Source organism: Vigna radiata, chromosome 7 (genome assembly GCF_000741045.1).
Source record: "Vigna radiata var. radiata cultivar VC1973A chromosome 7, Vradiata_ver6, whole genome shotgun sequence".
Lineage (NCBI taxonomy): Eukaryota > Viridiplantae > Streptophyta > Magnoliopsida > Fabales > Fabaceae > Vigna > Vigna radiata.
This window is the reverse complement of record NC_028357.1, coordinates 26750419-26772660: the sequence shown is the minus strand read 5'-3', so window position 1 is coordinate 26772660 and position 22242 is coordinate 26750419. Positions and strand designations below refer to the sequence as shown.

Genomic DNA, 22242 nt, shown 5'->3' with positions numbered 1-22242 from the left:
ATGAGTGTGCCTGTTGATAGATCCCTAATTAAAATTTTCATGTAAATGAGTTATTGAAAAATTCATTTGCTTGCACTGAACTAGAACATTAATGTGGTTCAACTTCAAGTAGTGTTTTTTGAAATCATCTATTTTCATCGAGAGGATGTTGTTGGAAAACTCTAAATTATGAATGCTTCCACTCTTGCTTGTGAACTATGGTGTAGGNTATTATAAGAAAGTGAGTTTAAGTCTAACTTATCCTTGTAAAGGATGACTTGTAAGATGAGGTTTGCCTCATATGTACACTATAAATTGGTCTTATTTGTAGTTGATTTGATATCTCCAACACACCCTCCATCACGTCGAGGCATGGATCTCTTGTATGTGAGACTAGATATTTATGGATAGTTCAATAGCAGGTAGCGTGATAGGCCTAACAAATCTTGTTAGGATAGACTCTAATATAGTGTAGTAAGTATCGTATGACTCAAGATACAAATCAAATGACAAGAATAGTCAAATGACAAGAATAGTAAGGTGTATCATTTTTGCTCCCGAATCATACTTGAATCGTATGATACAAGTGCTTATTCGTGATTTGATTCGAGATACAGATCTATCCCTAATGTGAAACCCTAATTTTTTCCCTTTATTTTTTTGTGCCTTGAAACTTATTAACGTTGGTCTTTGTTCACGATGCCTCTCGGTACCTNGTGGTGTAGTCCTTCCCAACAATGAAGGAGAAGAAGCTAATAGACCTCGTGGCGGCGACTCTCACTGTAGCAATGATTCTTAGGGTGGCAATGACTCTCAAGGCATCAACTTGGCTACCACGACCTGGCCTTCTGCCTTCATGGTTAAAGAGAGACAAGCTAGGGTGTTTTAGTGGGTTGAAAATAGACATGTTTTTAACCTAAGTTTAGCCCATTAAAGCTATCAAAAGCCAATTACTAAACTAATTCCAAAATTAGAGCGCACCCAAAAGAAAAAAAGGTGATTATCAAAACAATTGCACACAAAAGAGTTATTTTTTTGGAGTCATATATTTATCAACGCATTTATTTATTTATTTTTCATTAAACAAAGGAGGTGGGTTATAAAACCTATCTCAATCTAATAATTATTATTTTATTAACTTAATTTTTTACTATATAACCACTCTTTTTTTAATGTAATTATTATGATTAATTACATTTTTACATGTTTGTATGTCTTGTACGTTATATTTTTTAAATGTTTATGAATTATATGATTCACAATATGAACATAAGTTTTGCAATACATGATATGATTCACGATTCAACTACCATGCTCTAATACCATATTAGAAAATCAATTTAAACTTAATTCATTCTTCCAAAACCAACTTATAAGGAGAGATTTATCCTACTCATACTATAAATTGGCCTTATTTCATGGATGTGGAATCTCCAATAGTTTTATTTTTTTCTGGTTTGTCTTTTAGCTAAATTTCATGTATTTGTTATTGTATGTGTACATAGCAAATGTGTCAACTAAGCTTTTCCACAGGTCAAACATTGTCCTCAAAGGGGGTGGAATTCTACAGTTTTNAATGTGTCAACTAAGCTTTTCCACAGGTCAAACATTGTCCTCAAAGGGGGTGGAATTCTACAGTTTTGTGGTTTTCCTTTATATCATTGTTTGCTAAGAATGATATGGGTGTTCCGTTGAGATTAAATTTTCGACCAGGATCTTGTTTTGTTGACATCTGTTGTGNTAATGATGGAGGATGTGCACTCTGGAGAGCCAATCCTGCTCAGGGCGAAAATGATGTAGGATTCATTGACTCAGAGATTAACGATCAATCCCTAAAGAGGACTTTCTACCTTGTGAACAGAAAGAACGACTCTGCTATTGCTTTTGTAGATGGTGCTTTAGAGTTTGTCAAGAAGCCTGGAAATCCAATCAAGTTCAAAATTTTTAATGATATTACTGCTNCTCATAGTGCTTCGGAGATAGCTAGCTATCCTAGAATGGCTACGGAAACTACTCTATACACAGATGAAGAAAGTACTTCCTGGCAGGGTGGAAAGCTTCCGTGTATTAATATTAAAGTTGAAAAAGTTTCTCTGAATATTGTTCATGAACTTTCAGATACGGAGTATCTCTTCCCTCTCATTTGTTTGCTCCTGAACAGTACACAACTCAATATACAAACATTAGCAAAGAAATCCAGGGTCATTGGCACATCAAGTGCAGAAGCACATTATTTTGATGTTGAAAGAAACTTATGGTTAGTTTAAATTCTCATTTGAAATGTTCACTCCTGTANACTTAGTTTTTACACATTTAAATTGAACTACATTCGTGATATTACTTAATTTTTTTTAAAAATTCAGGGGAGAACTTCTCCATCCTGTGGAAATTTGCCTTTTTTACCGATCTGACATGGAAGCTCAACTTTCAGAAAATAGATCTCATGCTGTGCCTGTTAATTACTTCTGCAGAATGAAAGAGGTTGTTAGAGTTATATCTGTCTTTAGTTTCTTCATTTTCATTTTGACATTATATCTTTATTTCTAAAAAATTTTTATGATCTGGACAGCTGGATGTTTTCTTGAATGAGAATTCATTGGACGTGCTTCTCTTTTTGATTGGGAAATTGAATCTATCTGGTCCTTACTCACTTCGATACTCCATCATTCAAGCTAACTGCTGCAAGGTTCTAGCTACGGTGCTTCAACTTGTTTTTACCATTATAAAGAAACAAGTGAACCTAATAAATGATCTTTGATTTTCCATTTTTTTCTTAAGCTCGTAATTCTTGGTGTGAGCTTCTCTTTTTCTATATCTGGTCTACCTTATGTCAAATAAAATAATGTTTTAGGCTCTTCCAAATTAGTGGTGCAATTGTTATAATTATTATCTACTATAGTAATTGCTAGATGGCAGGTGGAAAACGAAACAGGATTAAATCTTCATGTTCACTTTGACCAGCAAAGTATAATAATAGTGGTGCAATTGTTATAATTATGATCTACTAATAATAATTGCTAGATGGCAGGTGGAAAATGAAACAGGCTTAAATCTTCATGTTCACTTTGACCAGCAAAGTATAATAATACCCAGAAAGCAATCTGCGTCCATTCTATTAAGGTATGTAATTATCTGTATCCTTGTATATTTCATATTCCTTTGATTTATGCTTTAGATAATATTTCATTGTATGATTTTGAGTACATATCCAGAAGATTTAATTACATTACATTATTAGGAGTATTAATAGGCTGACAATATATTTTATATTTATTGTACAACATTGTCCTCCTCCTTCAACGAACAAGGAATAATTCATGAATCTTCTGGGTGAAACTGCCATGGCAAAATGGGGTGTAAATGAAAAATTTGGTGTCTTATAAACAATATTGGGAGGGAACTATCCTTATAGCTACCTATTTGGTTAGTCATCTACCCTTGAAAACTCTAAACAATAACAGTTTCATCCAACTACTCTCCAAATTCCTCTTAGAATTTAGGATAACAAATCATCTTATATGTCGAGTCTTTGACTATATATCCTTTGTCTATCTTCATTTTGTTCAATAGGGGAAACGTAATCCTTAGGCCGATTGAGTGGCATGGTTATGGGTTACTCTTCTACACAAGAAGGATACAAATGTTACCACCCTCCAACAAAATGATTCCTTGTGTCTTGTGATGTGACCTATGATGAAAATATACAATATTTTCAACCTTATCTTTTGGGGAAAGCTCATGCATTGAAGATAAGGATAACTCATTCTTACTAAGAAACCTTTTTCTCTCAAAATTAAACCCTATTGGGGATATAGTGGGTGCAAACCTCACTTTACAAGCGGATTTTGTGGAGTTGAGTTAGGCTTAAAGTTCGCATTGCAGTGTACAAAAAAGCTATGACCTGAAATGTTTTACCAAGGCCCATGGTATAAGCTAAAATACAGTCGATCAGAAAAGTGAAGTCTGGGGATAAAGGTCTTGGATGTATTTTAGCTCATAGCATAGGCCTTGGTAAAACAAACAACAAATATCGCTAGGATAGGCTTTTAATGATGACTATGATACTCAAAGTGGATTTTAAGGCTAACTCAACCCCACAAAATGGGCTTGTAAGGAGAGATTTGCACCTCACTTATATATTATAAATTGGTCTTATCTCTAGTCGATGTGGAACTTCCAACACACCCCCTTCACGCCGAGGTATAGACATCTCGTGCGTGATAGTAGAAATTGGGTTGTCAATAACGGCTCGACAACGGGTGGAATCGAAATGCCCAAAAAATAAGAAACATCGTTAGGATAAGTTCTAACCATGGTTCTAATACTATATTAAGAAGTGGGTTTTTAAGCCTAAACCCCACAAATTTCCTTGTATAGTTTTAATTATATAATTAGGAGATTTAATTTCATTCTGTAATCATGAGGATTAATAGGCTAACAGCATGTTTTATATTTATTATACAGTAACATTGACCCTAAATTATAGGGATAAGTTACATCCATCATAAATTAGGATTTTTTGTTATTAAGTCCTTGTATTTTATTTAAGAGCAATTGCTCCTTTATGAATAATGTCAATCCTTGTTCTTATGCTACACTCATTTCCCACATTTGTTTGGCCATTCGATCCAAGATCTTGAATTTTTCTTCGGTGTGGTTGCTCTTGATAAAATTGTGTTCACATTTTGTGTTTCTTTGGTTTTATGATAATATTTTGGAAGGATCTCATATTTCTTTTCTCATTTGTACACCTCTTTCTATTTTAAGTGTATGATTGTTCCATGTAATAGTTAATGCTTATTAATATTCGTTATTCAAGAGAATGTTCTTAATGTTGATTGTTGGATACTGGTATTTTTTATGATTGTAAATTTGTTATTTTTACGTAACAGGGGGGTCTCTAATTTCAAAAATCAAGATTCAGAAGCAACTTCTATTTCTATCCAACTTACTGATCTTGGTTCATTTGCAACTTCTTCTAATAATGTCTTACTTTCACGAACACAGACTCTTGCTTGGAGAACTCGGATAATGTCTACAAAAGGTTTTTCTTTATTACTTTCTTTACCATGCTATATTGTTAAACTGACATTACCTATAACGGTCTCCAGTAAACTAAATACAGACATTTTTTCATTACCATGACAATGTTGTTTCTAGCCATCTTAGTATTTGAACTAGATTTCTAAAGCAGTGTGTTGGCTTCGGTGAAATATTAACTTTGTTACTGTATCTTAATCATTTACGACATGCAATATAAATGTGATTATCTTACCATGATGGACAATTATAAATTATATTAATTCATCAATAATAACATGGAGTTTCTTAAGCATGGTTGGAGGTAGTGAGTAGTTAAAGGATGTTTTATGTTCTACATGTGGTTTATTTATTCCTGTGCATATTTGAGAGTGTAAAATCAGCAGACTGTCCTTATTGTTTTCATTATTCAATGGACAGGTTCAACAACTTTCCCCGGGCCAATATTTGTGGTTAACATTACCAGAAATTCAGAGGTATCTGCAATGTCACTGTTCTGCAGGCATATAATTTCTTCCACTTATAAAATGGATTGATATAAGTTTTAAAGGGAATACATAGAATTAAATAGTTAAATAGCATGAAAAATAATAGATCATTGTAACCATATTTAATTACAAATTGAATATATAATTAGAATAATTGATTCCTAATTATTAGGTGTATTTATTATAATCAATTTTGTATTATGCTATAAATACATGTTGTGTTGTCTGCAATTAACACACAATTGATTAAGAAGATATACAATTCTATATGGCATCAGTAGTTTAGGTTCGAGATTTTTTTTTTTGTGTGAACAATACTCGCGATCGTGTGTGCCATTTTTTTTCTCTATGATCAAGCATCCTTTTCCTCTGGTGAGCACCACGATGGAGATTGTCTTCCTCTAGCGACCATTGTGCTTTAATCATCGCTCCAAGTTGGCTGACTGTGCTCCACCTTGAATGACTGTGCTCTCATCCGGATGACTGTGCTCCAACATTGCCGACCTTGCTCCAACCTGGCCAACCATGTTCTAACCTAGTAGACCATGTTTCATCCCGACAGTGTTGTTAGAATGGCATCTCCCGAGAATAGAAAATGAATATTGTGGTGAAGAGAAGGGCATAGGTAGTTTCAACCAATTGTTAATTCTTTCTTTCGACAACACCATTTTGTTGGGATTGTTTGAGAGCAAGATGTTTGATGGAGGAAACCTGTTGTAATTTGAGATAATATCTTTAGAATCTTCCTAATTAGATGAAATAGATACATAATCTTTTATTTTATTTTATTTTTTGAAGATTTCCTAGTTTCCCTATTTCCCTTTTTAGGAGAATTAGATTCATGATTCGAACAATAAATCAATATTATTTTCCACATGGTATCAGAGCTTGTTTGATCCGCTTCCGTTGTCTTTGCTGTTTGTCGGCGGTCGGCCGTCATGGCCGCCGGCAGTCACCTAAAAATCTCTTCTTTAACATTTGTTTTTAGTGGGTTTCAATTGCCCTAGTCAAGTTCTGTCTTAGAATTCTGACCTTTTTTTCCAGTATTGTCAAATAGAGAATTTGTCTGAGTATCATTAGAGTGGGATTCGAACCCATTCCCTTTGGGACCGAAAGTCTCTTCTTTGAATAATCCAAGAAAGGCTACTGCCTTCGTTGCTTTTTCCGCTGTGCACCACCGCTCTTCGCTGCCGTTCACGGTCCACCGCGGCCTCTGTACGTCGCCGACCACCGTCCACCGTCGTCCACCGTCGACCACCATTGCAGTTACGGTCGGTGACTAGCGGATCTGGATCGTCTCTTCGAGCGATGGCCAACCGTGTCGGTTCCGATTGCTACTTCTCATTCACGCGCCACCATGAGCGCCAAAACAGTCCGATAGCCGCTGCCGACCACCGTCTCACTTTCGACCGGTCACCAACAGATTTGGATCGTCTCTTCGAGTGTGACCTAACCCTGGTGGCTGATGTCTCAGACTCCTCCGCACGCGCCGTCACGCGCCAACTCTCTCCGTCGGATCTTGTGTGCGTGTTTGTGACGCGCCGCTGTCCTGGTGTCGGAATCGCACCGCGACTCTTCTGGTCGACTCGCTGGACCTCCTCCTCTATGTTCTACCCTCCATAGCTGCCATTGCTACCATCTTTGTTGCTTCACAGAATCTTCGTCTTCCTTGCAACACACTTCCACGACTGGTTGACGAGGATCCATCTCAGCCACGAGGAGGAGAGGGTGTCACCTCGCATTTCCACTTCGTAACTACTGCCCTTTGATGTTCTCTCCGATGCAATCAGTCGCCACCGCTGTAGTCAGCAGCCACCGCTGCAGTCAGTCGCTGTCGCTGCCGTTACAGTGAGTTGTCATCCCTACTCTACTGCTTTTGCTATTTTCTTCTCCATCTTGAAAGGTGCCATCCGGTTGCACATGGAAATTGATCTGATGAAAAATTGTGAAGAAGGCCTCCGATTCCAAATCTGTAGGGGGCTTTGGCCTTCCATTTTCCCTCATTGTCCGTTTCCTGGACATTCTCAAAACCCATTTCGGTAACTTCTCGGGGTGGCAGTGTCTATTGTGATTCTTTCTTGCAAATGTGATGTCCCATTCTGTTGGCCTGTAGCATGAAGGGGAGTCTATTTCTGTGAAGTGCACTAGTTGTTGTTTTTGGTGATGGGTGGTGGAAGATCGTCATCTTCTGCCTCTTCCTCGGAGGATTCTTCATCCTCTTCTCCCGACGAAGCTTCTTCCTTTTCTTTTCCTTGTCGCAGAGAAGATGTTTTTTGCGTGTTCCTCAGAATCTGAAATAGCCGTAGGTGGCTCATCCAGAGGGGAAGGGCACTTCTACTTTTGATAAGAGCTACACAAAATTTTGTTTCCAGAATCTGGCCTAGCTATAAGCTATACTTCCAGAGTTCAATTTGACCTAGCTATAAGCTATACTTCCAGAGTTCAATATAACCTAGCTATAAGCTATACTGTCAGAGTTGAATCTGACCTAGCTATAAGCTATACTTCCAGAGTTCAATTTGACCTAGCTATAAGCTATACTTCCAGAGTTCAATATAACCTAGCTATAAGCTATACTCTCAGAGTTGAATCTGACCTAGCTATAAGCTATACTTCCAGAGTTGAATCTAACCTAGCTATAATCTGACCTAGCTATATTTTTCAAACCCTAAAGAGAACTTCCTTTTTGGGCTAAAGTTTAGCCCGTACTTCTTGTGATACAGTGTGAAGTATCATCATTTAGGAGTAGGTCAGTGGAGAACTTTGGACCTCCAACCTGTCTTTGGCCTTTTGATGCCATGGTGTTTTTTTGGTTTCTGCCAATGCTTTGTTATAACAGCTCACTGAGAGTTGTTCTTTAAGACCGCCCGCTGAATTGACTCTTTAGAAGTTATGGGATTCAGTTTTGTCCCTCGTACGGATCGGTTCTCACCAGTTCTTCCACCTTCACGTTCTGTTCTTTAGTCGTGAGGAGGGAGAAAGTTCCAGCCACTGCAGGGTAATGTAGTCCCTGCAGGTCTATTGCTGTTTGCCTCTGCAGGACAAATGTTTCCTGAAGGCTTGTTGCTGTTTAGGGTAGTTAAGTCCCTTGAAGTTTTGTTGCTGTTTAGGGCAGTTAAGTCCCTTGAAGTTTTGTTTCTGATCGCCACTATTGATGGCAATTTAGTCCCTGCAGTTTGTTGCTATTTGCCATTGTAGGCCCTTCATCTGTTCTTGCAGTTTGTTGCTGTTTGCTGTTGCAAGGCACCATCCCGAAGTTGAAGTTTGCCCTCGTCCATTGCTGTCCAAGTTGAAGTTTGTCCAAGTTGGTTTATTGGGTTTATTGACTTTATCTCTGATTAAGTTTGTCTATTCCAAGCTTGGTTCATACAATCTTGTATGATCCAGCTTGAGGGGGAGTGTTGTAATTTGAGATAATATCTTTAGAATCTTCCTAATTAGAAGAAATAGATACATAATCTTTTATTTTATTTTATTTTTTCAAGATTTCCTAATTTCCCTATTTCTCTTTTTAGGAGAATTAGATTACTACAAATATAGGGTATCAGAATGTATTTTTCATGATTTTAATAATAAATCAGTATTATTTTTCACAATATCCTATGAACTTAGAAAAGGCTGAAATTGGGAAGACATATATATTCATGAGCATTGTTAGTGCATAAAATTTTAATAGTGGTGACAAATTGATTTTGAATTTCAGTCGAGAAACCTTGGAATATAGAAAAAACATCACAACAATTTTCATTAAGAATAACCAAGTACATCGGGAGAAATCATCAATGAAAGTAACGAATTAAGAAAAACAAAGAGTAGAACAAACACAACTAGGACTCCAAATATTGGAGTGAACCAAAGCAAAAGGTGTTAAAACACTTTTATTGACTCGAGTACCATATGTATGACGAATGTGTTTTCCTAACTGACAAGACTTGCATTGGAAAGATGATCTGCGAGACAGATTGAGAAGCATGAGACACATTTTGGTAGGACTAGGATTACTTGTTACTCTAATGCGGATTGTGCAGGATCACCATTAGATAGAAGATCCATTTCTGGGTACTGTGTTCTTATTGAAGGAAACCTTATCACATGGAGAAGCAAGAATCAAAATATAGTTGCTAGATCTAGTGTTGAAGTAGAATATTGTGCTTTGGCAGCAATCACTTGTAAACTTACATGGCTTAGGCAACCACTTCTACAAAGGAGACATCCATGAAACAAGGCTATTTGTGACAATCAAGCTGCATTTCACATTGCATCAAACTCGGTTTTCCATGTCTGCCAATGTCATATTCTTTCAACATACTCCTTTCTTCTCTTTGTCTATCCAAGATGTTTCTTATGTGCAAGTCCTCCCTATACCATTAATTGAGTCTAGTGTTCCTCGTGCTTTTGACAATTCCAACCCTGTTCAAAATCCTCCTAAACCGTCATTACCTTCTCATATGACCTACCAACATAGGATCCAAATGACTAGTTTAATTCTCCAAGGTGAATCCTCTTCATCAAGTTCTTCTCAGTTGTCACGTAATACCACAAATCCTATTAAGGATGATTTTGCTTGACCCATTTCCCTTTGAGAAGGTACTTGTTCACTTGTCATCCTTATTCAATTTATAATTTTCTTAATTATCACAGGTTGTCTACTTCCTATTGTTCTTTTATATCATTTGTGTCTTCTATATCTATTACCAAAAATGTGAATGAAGCATTTGATGAGCATGGGTGGTGACAAGTCTTGATTGCAGAGATACAAACACTTGATCAAAATAACAAATGGGTTGTTGATGGGTCTATGCCATTAAAGTAACCCACAACATCAGTTTTTTAATTGCTAAAGAAATTGCCATAACCATATTTATGTCCTAGATTATATAGTCTGATCCATTATGTGGTCATATGTGGAAAGTAGATGCTGCTTAGCATAGTTGATCCTCAAATAATGATCAATAATTTGAATCCTTTTACAACTTTTGAACAAATGTAGTATTATTTGAAGCACTTTTACAAACACGATAATTTGTCTCTTGAAGAGTATTATTTTGGACTTTGAGTTTGTGAATAGAACACTTGGCCATTGCTGTCATTTGTAAAACTTCACTCTCAATTGCCCAGGAAGTTTAGGAAACTAGTAAGCTCTATCAATTTCTCATGAGACATCGCCTAGAGTTTGAGGTTGTCAAGAGTGCTTTGCTAAATAGGAATATTGTTCCTTCTTTTGATATATGTGATGGTGAACTTCGTAGGGAAGAACAATGTTTACTTATCCAAGGATCCATGTCTCATGACATTGTCTTTCTTGAACTTGTGAGGGCTCCATATGCTGCCCAAAGAGGTAAAGATTGTGATATGCTACATGTGCAATGATTTTCTTGCAAACAATTTAGACATATGGCTTATAGTTGTCTTAAGTAGTTTTGCATTTAGTGCAAGCAATAAGGTTATATAATTGGTGACTGTTGTACCCTGTAAATAAGGATAGGAAACCCTAGAGTAGATGGCAACAGGGATGACAAATCAGAGCTGTGAGTGTGATAACCACTGCCAACAAAATGGAAAACAATTTTGAAAATAGACAATAGTTTGAGTTGGTTACAATCATTGTGACGGATATCTCAATATAAGTTTAAAATGTTGAAGGTTGTACTGGTAGTAATAGAGCACATACCTTGTTAGGACTTGGCGGGTATATGAGAGGAGAAAGGGAAACACAACACTTAACGGCTAAACCGTTAAGTGGGAAGGGGAGAAGGCCTATAAAAAGGTCTAGGTGTACTACAGGGGAGTTAGTTAGTGAATTGTAAAGTAGTTGACCGGTCTTTGAACTTGGTGAAGGAGGTTATGTTCCTCTGTACATTGTATTCTTGATTCTTGGTGTGAATACAATTCCATTCTTTCTCAGTATATTCTGTTCTGTGTGCGAAAGTGAGTGAGAGATAGAGAGTTTATTACGGATTTCATCTGAAATACCTATCATACCTCATCTTGTTCCTCCCTTCCATCAACGTCTTCTGTTTGAAGTCTTTAAATATCTTGTTCTGCATGATAGGATCAATGAGGCCAAAATATGTTGCCCTAATCTGAATCAGAAGCATGAGAATAACTCTCCCACAGATCTTTGGTGCTGGAGTTCCCAACCCTCTAGTTCTTGCAAATTGTAGAGTTCCTTCTTTTCCTATTTGGCCGAGAAGCAGTTGAAATTGAAAGAGATGGCACAGCTTTTTTTTTTTTTTTTTTAACTTCATATTTTTATGATAATTTTGTTACTGTAGTTATTTATGTTTTTGCATGGAGATTTTTTGTGGGTTTCTGTTTTATTTTTTCTTTTAATTTCTCGGCATATTGTTTGGTTGTGATAATGGAATGGAGGTTGTAGATTGCTGGAAGGAATGAGATAGAGATTATGGTGCCTTTTCCTATTCTTGAATTTGTATGAAAAATGTGTCAAACAATATATATTATATAAATAATTAGAAAACACTATAACTGATTTAACTGGTTGCATACATTTTTATCTCTAACTTTCAATTATTTACGAATAAATGTCATTTTGAATGTAAAGTTTTTATTGTGAAACACATGAAAAGGTAGTCCACCCTGGCTTCTGCCTATAATTAAAAATAACATTAAAATGTTGTATATAATGCAATATATTTTATTAAGAGTTATGTTGTAAGTAGGATATTAAATGCATTATCAGATGTTAGAATATTAAATGTATTACTAGAAGCTAATAGAATGGTTAGAAGATTCTAGAGATCTCTTTGTAATTATTACTTTAGAGATAGAGTTCTCTATATATACAGACTGATGTACTTGCTTCATATTAATTCTTTCAATTTAAATAAAGAAGAAACATAATCGAGTATGTATATGTTTTTGTCATGTATATAGTCTTCCTCATAGATAAACCACCTCATCTACATATATATGCTCTAATGATTTTATCTTTTATCAGGTTGGCCTGTTGGTTGTTGTTTCACCCTTGATTAGAATCCATAATGGAACTGGATTTTCAATGGAACTTCAATTCCAGCGGCTTGAGCCAAAGGAAGATGAGTTTGCATCTCTGTTGTTAAGACCAGGGGATTCTATTGATGATTCTATGGCTATGTTTGATGCCATAAACTTCTCTGGGGGAGTAAAGAGGGCTTTAATTTCTCTGAGTGTTGGTATACACTTTCACTATATGTACTTTTATTGACTCTTCCTTTTCATTTCACAACTTTTCTTCTATTCGCAATTCTCAGCTATTCACACCTAGAAGTAATAACAAAGGTTGTCAAACTTGAGAGTTTACTTAAACTTAACGAAGCTTCATAAACTCAAATAGTAAACTCGTAAGAGTTTACTATTCTGTCCATTCACTATAATGCATTGTTTTACTACATAAAAGTAAAACCTGAATATGAAAGTGTATGTTGCCGCTCTTGGTATTGGTAGCCCTTCTATGCTGGTTAATAATATTGCATTCTCATTCTCAATTTTGTTAAATTCCACTTCTTAACGGTTCAGATATACATCAACACCAGAAGAAGGAAGAATTTTTAACTCAAGGGACTTCACAAGGGCCCTCTAGTCATTGGATTTAGTATCAATTTGAAATTATAAATTTAGTATTAGGTTAGGAGGAAAAAGGAAAGACATATAGCACTGATTCTGTTATTGGTATGAGTGTATGATTCATGTACACTAACTTTAGCATAATTAAGGAATTGCAACAGAATATAAATTGTACAAATCAAGTGTAATCAAAATTTTCTTAAATATGGTTATTAATCTCTTATAATTATTGTAATTACACTACACGACAGTCTTTTTTGCAGTTGCTTCGCTAGATGCATCAACAAATGGGTTTAGTTCACTAACATGTTATGTCTTTGATCAATATTTTATTATTATCTTTTTATTTTATTCTGGATAAATACGTTTTCTCCAACAGATCTGTCATTATTTGTTTTCCCAAGATTTAGTAGTACCATTTAAACTTTATCCTGATATGGAGTTTGGTGACTAATTTTCAGGTAACTTCTTATTTTCATTTAGACCCAAAATAGCAGAGGAGCTGATTAATTCTGAAAGTTCTCTTTCTTTGGGATGGTCGGATTATATTAAAGGTGGAAAAGCTGTTCATCTATCAGGAATATTTAATAAATTGAACTACAGAATTCGCAAGGCATTATTTGAAAAATCAGTCAAGTATTCCTTTAGCACATCATGTTGCACGCTCAAGTCTGAGGGGAAGAGTATTGCAAATATGCATTTTCTCATTCAAACAATTGCTACAGAAATCCCTGTTGTACCCGAAAAGTCTGCTGCTGTGTTGAAAAATGATAATCCAACAGTTTCATTGCTAGAAAAGAAAGAAATATATCTTCTTCCTACTGTGCGGATGACTAATTTATTGCATTCTGAGATAGATGTCATTCTAAGTGAAACAGGTATGGATATGAAAGCATTCGCAAATGTATTACTTTTAATTCTGTAATAATGTTATATGTTAATTATGGTGAAGATCAGTCAAATCTGGTTGGATATGACAAAATTGGGAAGCAGGCAGTTATATCATGTGGTTCCACAGTTGACTTTTATGCCAATCCAGAAGTTATATACTTCACTGTGTCTCTACCTTCTGCCAATTCAAGTTCCAAGCCAGTAAATAGTGGAGACTGTATGAAAAAGTTTCTGAAGCAGAACAATGATGTCCATCATCTGGATATAAATTTGGACTTTGGAGGAAAGTTTTTTGCAACCTTGAGATTGTACCGTGGAAATAGGGGCGTTCTGGAGGTTATTCTTCTAGCCTTTGCTTTCATTCTGTGAATATATATCCAGTGAAGTCTATACACACACAAACACAAATATTGATTCAGTTACTCAAGTTTCTTACGAGTCCATCAAGTTGCTTGCAGGTTGTCATTTTTACATCCTATTCCATTAAGAATGATACAGACTTTCAAATTTTTGTTCTTGAAACTAAAAGATCTCCTTTATCCAGGTAATTCCCACCCTTTTTAACAAATTAGCAGAAACATTAGAATCATCCATATAAATTCTTGACGTATGGTTTTGCTCTCCGTGTACAGAATTGAATTAGAGAACTTAAATCCGGGTGTTCCTTCAGAGCTAGGTTTATGTTTGCCACCAAAGTCGACTACTTCATGGTTCCTGAAGTAAGATGAGTTATTATTGTTCGCTTAATGATTTAATATGTTAAACAATGCTACCTAGATTTTCCTGTTTTATGATCTTTTTTTTTTGGTCTCTCTGTTTCCAGATCTGAAAGAGTGCTTCTGAAATTGCTGGAGGACCATACATCTGAGGCATTGCTTGACTTTGGTTCTCTATCCGGCCTTGCAGAGATAAGCTTTGAAAAAGAAGAGGGTTCTGGATTTAAATCAGTAACAAAGCTTGGAATTTCTATAGGTCCTTCTTTAGGAGAAATTGCTGTGCCATCACAAATGGTGACCTTGGTTCCACGATATGTAATTTGCAATGAATCTGAAGAATGTATCACCATTCGCCAATGCTATTTACAGGTATGCATTATGTATGTATAATGTACCTGTTTATTTATCTCTCTCTTTTCAGTAAGTGATTTAGCTGTCTTCAAGGATGAGGTGGCAGGTGTTATTTCCATTAGCAGCAAACAGCGAATGCCACTACAGCTGAAGGAAGGATTTAAAAAGATGAGAGAGTTCAGTGTATTTGAGCATTTTATCAGAAAGCACAGAAGTTCTAGTGACAATTCCTTGTTATATGTTCAGATTCAATTAAATGAGGCTGGACTGGGATGGTCTGGGCCAGTTTGCATAGCCTCTCTAGGACATTTTTTCCTGAAATTCAGAAAACAGACTAATGAAGTTACAATATCAGACAACAAAATGACACAATTCGCAGCTGTGCATGTGGTGGAAGAAGGTTCTACACTTGTATCAAGGTTCTACAGGCCCCCAACTATGAGCCTGCCTTATCGAATTGAGAATTGTTTGCAAAGTCTATCAATAACTTACTATCAAAAGGTGCATAAGAGTTTTCTCTGCTTTATATTTTACCTTTATCATTTTTGCCTTTTTTTTCCCATCACATCATTTGAGAAATTTCCAGGGTTTGTTGGAACCAGAAGTTCTTGGACCTGCATGCAGTGCTGATTATGTATGGGATGATTTAACCCTTCCTCGAAGATTGGTTATCTGCATCAATGGTTGTCATTTGAACCTTGTTATAGACTATTCAAGTTAACAATTCTCCGTATAACTAATTTGGAGTGGTCCTTATGATTGGCAAAGTTAAAATTTAGTAAAGCTTTGTAAAAAAACCAAAAGAGAGAAAAATCCACTAATGAGTTTAAACCACATAAATGATTAAATCTGCCTGAGATTAGTATATCATAAAATTTGGGTTGGACCTAAACCAATCCCATAAACCTGACTCGTAAGATTAGAATAGCCCAAGCTTTACTAACTTTATTTAAGTCATAAGTTTGGGACTAAATTACCACCCTTGTGGTTGCAGATAAGGCAACCTCCAAAGAGACCGCAAGTGATGTGGGCTAGGGTTGACCCCTACTAAGACAGCTTTCTAGCGTAGTACCTTAGCCACTAAAGTATTTGATGTTCCTAAATTGGAATATTTGATACCTTTAGTTATGATTACCTCTTAAAATTTGAACTTTGGGTGTAACTCAAACCAACAAAAGTGGTTTGCAAAACTACATAAGATTTGTAAGTTCTATTTATGTCATATCTATAGTCAATGTAGGACTAAATCACCACCATTAAGGTGGTAATTAAGGCAACCTCTAAAAGAGACTACAATTAAGACAACTTTTCAACACTCCCCCTGACAACTATTTCTCAAGGTTTGGTGATGTTGTGGTTTCTTATGTGTTTGCACATGACTTACAAGTTCCAAATCTCCCTAGTGTCTCCTTTTGAAAAGACCCAACATGTGGTATCGGAGCGAATGCTTCTGTTTGAGGAAGAGTGTACCAATGTAGAAGATACTCACACTCATACACTAGAGGGAGAGATTGTTGGAGTCAAGTGTGAGTTTGAGTTTTATATTGGATAAGAATAGGCAAGAAGGGCAACATATAAAGCGAAAGCCACAAACCTATTGCCTTAAGGTAGTGTCATGGTTTCTTATATGGGTTTTCCCATGACTTGTATATCCTAAATCTATCCCGTGTCAACCCTTGAAAAAGCCAAACGGTTTTGTTATAGAAAACTATCCATGTGTGTTTTCAACATATATTTGTAATAATTTGGATTATTTGATTAGATGTTGCTGAAAGGAGAAAAATAGATGCATGGGATGCTGAAATTGCATCTAAACTACACACAAAATTCCTTTTTATCTGAGGTTGATTGTAAAAAATATACAAGTGGTTATAGGAAATTTTATTCATGTATACATGATATGATTTGAAACTGTAGTTTTTTAGACTTCCATCTCTCCTTGGACAACTTTTTTGCATTTAGGAATTTTGAAGACATCTTTTACAATTTTTGGGATTTCTACGTAACAATTGTAAATTGAAATTTGGCATGTTTTCCATGACACAATTAAATAAGGGGTGGTGGTTGCATGATCTATCCTATTTCCAAATAGCAATAGGAAGGTAAAGATAAACTAATCCAATGGGTTTTGGAATGTGAACTATATTCAGATTCACTTTCATTTAATTGTAAAATTTCAGGATAAGAATTATGTTGTGGGTCTTCTAAGTCATAATGTTAGAGAATCACAATTCTTTACCGAACATATCTACCCATTAGTAATTAAAGTGTCAAAGGTTAGTCGTGATTTCTCTTTAGACAGCTTTCTCATAGTGACATTCTATGTGTTTTTCATGGACGGATTAGATAAAATGTGTTGAGAGTCCCAGATCACTTACCTCACTTCTTGCAATGCAGTTTGTATATTTGTTGGGCAATACAATATTTAATGATATGATGGCGTTGTTTTGTTGTTAAGTTGTAAGATACTATCTTGAACAATATGATTGTACTGTTTTGTTGTATTATTAAGCCCTCTCTTTCAGTCTGAAGTAGTAGTAGTACCGGAGGGATCAAGTAATAATCAAATAGTATTTTTAATTTTTGTTGTAGATAGCCTTCAATTACGTGAGATTAAGTTGGATAAGGTGCGAGCATGGAAACCATTTTTTAAACTTGGGCAGCAAAGGTTATTAGCTCCCCGTTTGCTTTTAGACAGAAGATCAAGAGATCAGATGATGAGTTTCAGTCGTCATAATGGCCTGGAAATGGAAAAAGTGGGGTATGAAATATATGCAGAGGGTCCAACCAGGGTTTTACGAATTTGTGAGATCCATAATAGTTTCAAGATGGATACAATTCTTGATTTGTGTGCAAAAGTTCAATTGAGAGTTTCTCAGTTTGCAATTCACCTACTTGAACATGTAAAACAGGTATTCTTGCTTCTATTAGGTGTTTTAATCTGTCAACATATACTATCTGTTTAACGTAGTTGAAGTTTTACTTTCCATGCTTAATATTTATGTGTATTGTGTGAACATAAAATATAATTTAGTTTTGGAGCAAAAGGTATATAGTGTCTCTTGAATGCTATCATATTGTACTCAACGTTTCAAAGTATGTAGAGTGTAGGGTCTCGAGTCCATCCATCCAAAGAGAAAAATGCAAATGGAAAGTAGTATCTTAGATACATCTATAATTATTGACTTTATATGGATAGCGTTGTAGTGGGTCAATCACAAACATTGACAAAAGTAGTGAATGTGAAGTTTTAGTGTCACGAGATATTTCCTTGAAAAAGGGATTTGATTTTTCCTAGTTTACAATATGTTGACATATTCAATTCACAGTGAAAGCACAACAGGTACGGTTATGCCTCTTTCCCCCTTTTGTTCTGAAACATTTGCACTCTAGCTAATTTCTAATAATTTTGCTGATCTTTTTTTTTTTTTTTTCTCAAGGAGGAAGACAACAATGAGTACAAAGATTTTACTCCAATTGTAATTGCAAAGCTTGGGAATCTGCACGTGATTACTGTTTCTAATAATAATCAAACATATAACCAATTCAGTTTACAGGTAATGACTATAAGATAGATTACCCAAGTTCTTAACTAACCTGATTCACCTTTTTCGTTCATACCAAGTCTCAAGACATTGTTTCTGTCAAAGAAATTATTGATACTATCCTATTCATTATTAAACCAGTACATGAATTTGGAGCTTAAGTGGAATGGAGCTCCTTTTGCATCAATGCTTCGCAGACATCAACTAGATTACAGTGACTCAAATGATAGTGTACTAAAGGTTGTTTTTGTTGTACTTACGTCATATACCAACGTTAAGCAGTTTAGATACTCATCAATTTTTCTTCAGGTAAAGTAGAATACTAGTTTTTTCTCCAACCCTCCCCCATCTTTCTAGATTTTCTTACTTTTAAGCTTTTTAAATTGTTAGAAGTCAAGAATTTTCCATTTTAAAGAATGAATTCACTAATTCCATGTGTGCACTGGTATTGTTCTTATATGATTTGACTTACTGTTTTGTTTAGCCGATTGATTTGAATCTTGATGAGGAGACATTGATGAAAGTTGCGTCATTTTGGAGAACTTCTCTTAGTGACTCTGAGAGTCAGCGATTTTACTTTGACCATTTTGAAATCCATCCAATAAAGGTTTACTTCTTCATTGGGGTTTATCTTTCGTTTAATTTCAATGTTTTGGCTTAAGTTATATTTTTGAATATATTTTGTATTTTATAGATCATTGCAAGCTTTATCCCTGGGGAATCACGTTCAAGTTACAACTCAGCGCAGGAGGCTTTGAGATCCTTAATTCATAGTGTGATAAAGGTTGTCTAACATTTTTTCATTAGCCTATTTTCTTGAACATGATGTATACTTGTGTAGTTAGTCGTGATAAATCCATATTTTTCTCAACAGGTACCTCCCATAAAAAAATTGGTAGTAGAATTGAATGGGGTCCTGATTACCCATGCTCTGATAACAATACGTGAATTATTTATTAAATGTGCACAACATTATTCATGGTAAGCCTGTGACAGACTTTCTTTTCAATTTTGAATCAAATTCATGACTCAAAAAGGAAGAGTTTTCTCCAGGTATGCAATGAGGGCCATATATATTGCTAAAGGAAGCACTTTGCTTCCCCCAGATTTTGTTTCTATTTTCGATGACTTGGCTTCATCATCCCTTGATGTATTCTTTGATCCATCTCGTGGATTGGCAAATCTTCCCGGACTCACCTTAGGTATATTATATGCTGTATTAGCTTCTTGTATGGTCCACTTTTAAGAACCTAGAAATTGATTGAGTTTTCAATAAAAGATATTAAAGAGAAGTGAAAGAATGAGTTGCAATTTTTTTATTAAATTTTAAAATAGACACCAAGGGTATTCTATGCTATGTTCTTATTAAGCTTGTTGCTTCCTCTTCTTCCCTTACTCTCAAAGCATACTATGATGTTGGTTGAGTTGATGATTGTAGATCTACATATGGGGAAGTTATATACCTAGGTCACAATTTGGTCTCTTGGTGGTCTAAAGAATCAACAAATGATTATTAAGTAAAGTGTAAATGCTGAATATTGTAGCTCAGCTCAAGCAACTGCAGAAATCTTTGGACTGAGACTCTCATTTTTGGTTCCCATAATCTAGTGTGACAATAGATATTTGACTCCATTTCCCTCAATCACATTCATTATCCCTCTTCATCCCTATGCTAAACACATGAACATTGACCTCTATTTTTTCAAGAAAAGTGATGAAGAATCAGCTTACTGTTTTTGGCACATTCCTACTCAAGAACAAGGACTGTTAACTAAACCTATCTTTTTAACACAATTTTAGTTTCTTTAGACACAAACTCCATGGGGCTGGGTTTTATCAATGTGTTAGAGAATGGAGGGTCTATGAGAGAAGAAAGGGAAAACAAAGGACTTAATTGCTAATCAGTTAAGTGGGTTGGGAAAGAGGTCTATGTAAGGACCTCTTTGTTGTATCAGTTGGGAAGTTAGAAACTTGATTTGTGCGGACCGGTCTAAGTACCTGGTGAAGGAGGTTAAGCTCTTGACAATTCTTGTATTCTTGATTCTTGTTGTGAATACTATACGTTTCTTGATCCAATTGCTTGTGCTATTCTTACGACTTGAGAGAGAGAAAGGGAGAGAGTTAGGATCCATACCTTGTTTCTTAACAAAGTGGTCTGACCTGTCGGATCGGTTCGGAGGAAAACGAGAGCAATGGAGGGAAGAATGAATGTGGACGAGGGAAAGATGGAGCACCTGGAGTTGGTGGTAGACGAATTGAAGGTGAAAATGGCAACAAACTGCTAAGAATTGATCGCGATGCGCAAAGACATTAGAGAATTGATAAAGCTGATGGGTCTGTGCAACAAACAAGGGGAGGAAAGTCCTGACGGGAGTCAAGGGTCGGTCAATAATAATGGAGGCAACCAGCGCGTGAACAATGGAGGAGAAGGGGACGGAGAGCGAACGGACAACACACCTAATTGGAGAAGAAGGGTGGAATTACCCATATTCGAAGGTCCTAAAGGGCGGAGAAGTTTCTCGAGATTCAGAAGGTGGCGAAAGAGGAGAAGGTCGAATTGGCCCATATCAGTATGGAAGGAAGCGCCGGATATTGGTTCAAGTTCTGGAAGGATAAGGCGAGAGATCGAACCTGGGAGGGGTTGAAGGAGGCGTTGTTGATCAGATTCGAGAGTCGCCATCGTGGGGGGATTTTCGAGAGAATGTCGGCAATGAGGCAGACAACCACCGTGGAAGAGTACGTGAAAGAATTTGAAGCCTTGGCGGGATTGCAAGAGGACATCCGGAACCAAGTCCAACCGTATGACTCACAGGAAGTGATGGCAGCGAAGCAAATTGCAAGGGATGTTGAGGCTGGGGTGCAAGAACCGATACAAAACAAGGTGCATCTTCTCGATCCTCAGGAATTGATTGTCGCAATGCCAATCGCACGGGATGGGGAGGAACTTAACGAAGGAGTGAACACTGGAGGAGGAGAAATGGGAAGAAACCTAATGAATTGGAGTAGACTGAGCGGTGCGGCATCGCGGGTTGAACCCTGTTGGCAAACCCAGAACTGAATAAGGCCAGCGGAGAATAGTGGGTCTGTGCGCAAGGAGGTGACACAGGCGAGCGGGTTAGCAAAGTCAAACTTTGATAACAAAGGGAGAAATTCTGGGAATTTACCCCACTCACAGTTTGCGAAACATAGGAAGGATGACAGTTGTTTCAGGTGTGGAGGGGCTTTCGGCCCAGGTCATCAATGCTCACAAAGAAGTTTGAGGATGATGATGATGGCTGAGGATGAGGAGGAAGATGGAATAGAGGCAGAGACAGAGTTGGCTCAGATGCAGATGGAGCTTTCTGTTTCTGCATTTTCTACTGGGGGCCTGACGCAACCCAAAAAGATGAAATTGCAAGGAGAAAATGAGGGAAAACGAGCTTTAATTTTGATGGACAATATGGCGTCCCATAAATTCGGTCTCTTGTTTCGACCACCATACAAACCCCCGAACTTGAAGTTGTAGGTATCGATAGAAGCAATTGAAAATCACATGCCACAAGTTATGGTAATTGTTGGGGGGAGGTTCGACACACACATAGAACTCCACACATGGTAAGACATTGTCCGCTTTGGGCCAAGCCCTCACGGGTTTGCTTTTGGTACCACTCCAAAAGGCCTCTTACC

At 36.5% G+C, this 22242-nt stretch overlaps 1 protein-coding gene across 1 annotated transcript in view; it reads left to right on the top strand.

The window, feature by feature from the left end:
* LOC106768296 overlaps positions 1-22242 on the top strand; it is a 47418-nt gene that overhangs the window by 9211 nt on the left and 15965 nt on the right. The window contains 21 exon segments of the mRNA XM_022783309.1: positions 1581-2236; positions 2343-2460; positions 2549-2665; positions 3008-3099; positions 4872-5023; positions 5440-5495; positions 12469-12682; positions 13535-13951; positions 14026-14300; positions 14423-14508; positions 14597-14683; positions 14788-15049; positions 15125-15532; positions 15618-15714; positions 17624-17943; positions 18472-18588; positions 18718-18885; positions 19061-19183; positions 19271-19360; positions 19451-19557; positions 19630-19778. Coding sequence (XP_022639030.1) covers positions 1581-2236; positions 2343-2460; positions 2549-2665; positions 3008-3099; positions 4872-5023; positions 5440-5495; positions 12469-12682; positions 13535-13951; positions 14026-14300; positions 14423-14508; positions 14597-14683; positions 14788-15049; positions 15125-15532; positions 15618-15714; positions 17624-17943; positions 18472-18588; positions 18718-18885; positions 19061-19183; positions 19271-19360; positions 19451-19557; positions 19630-19778 — 4111 coding nt within the window.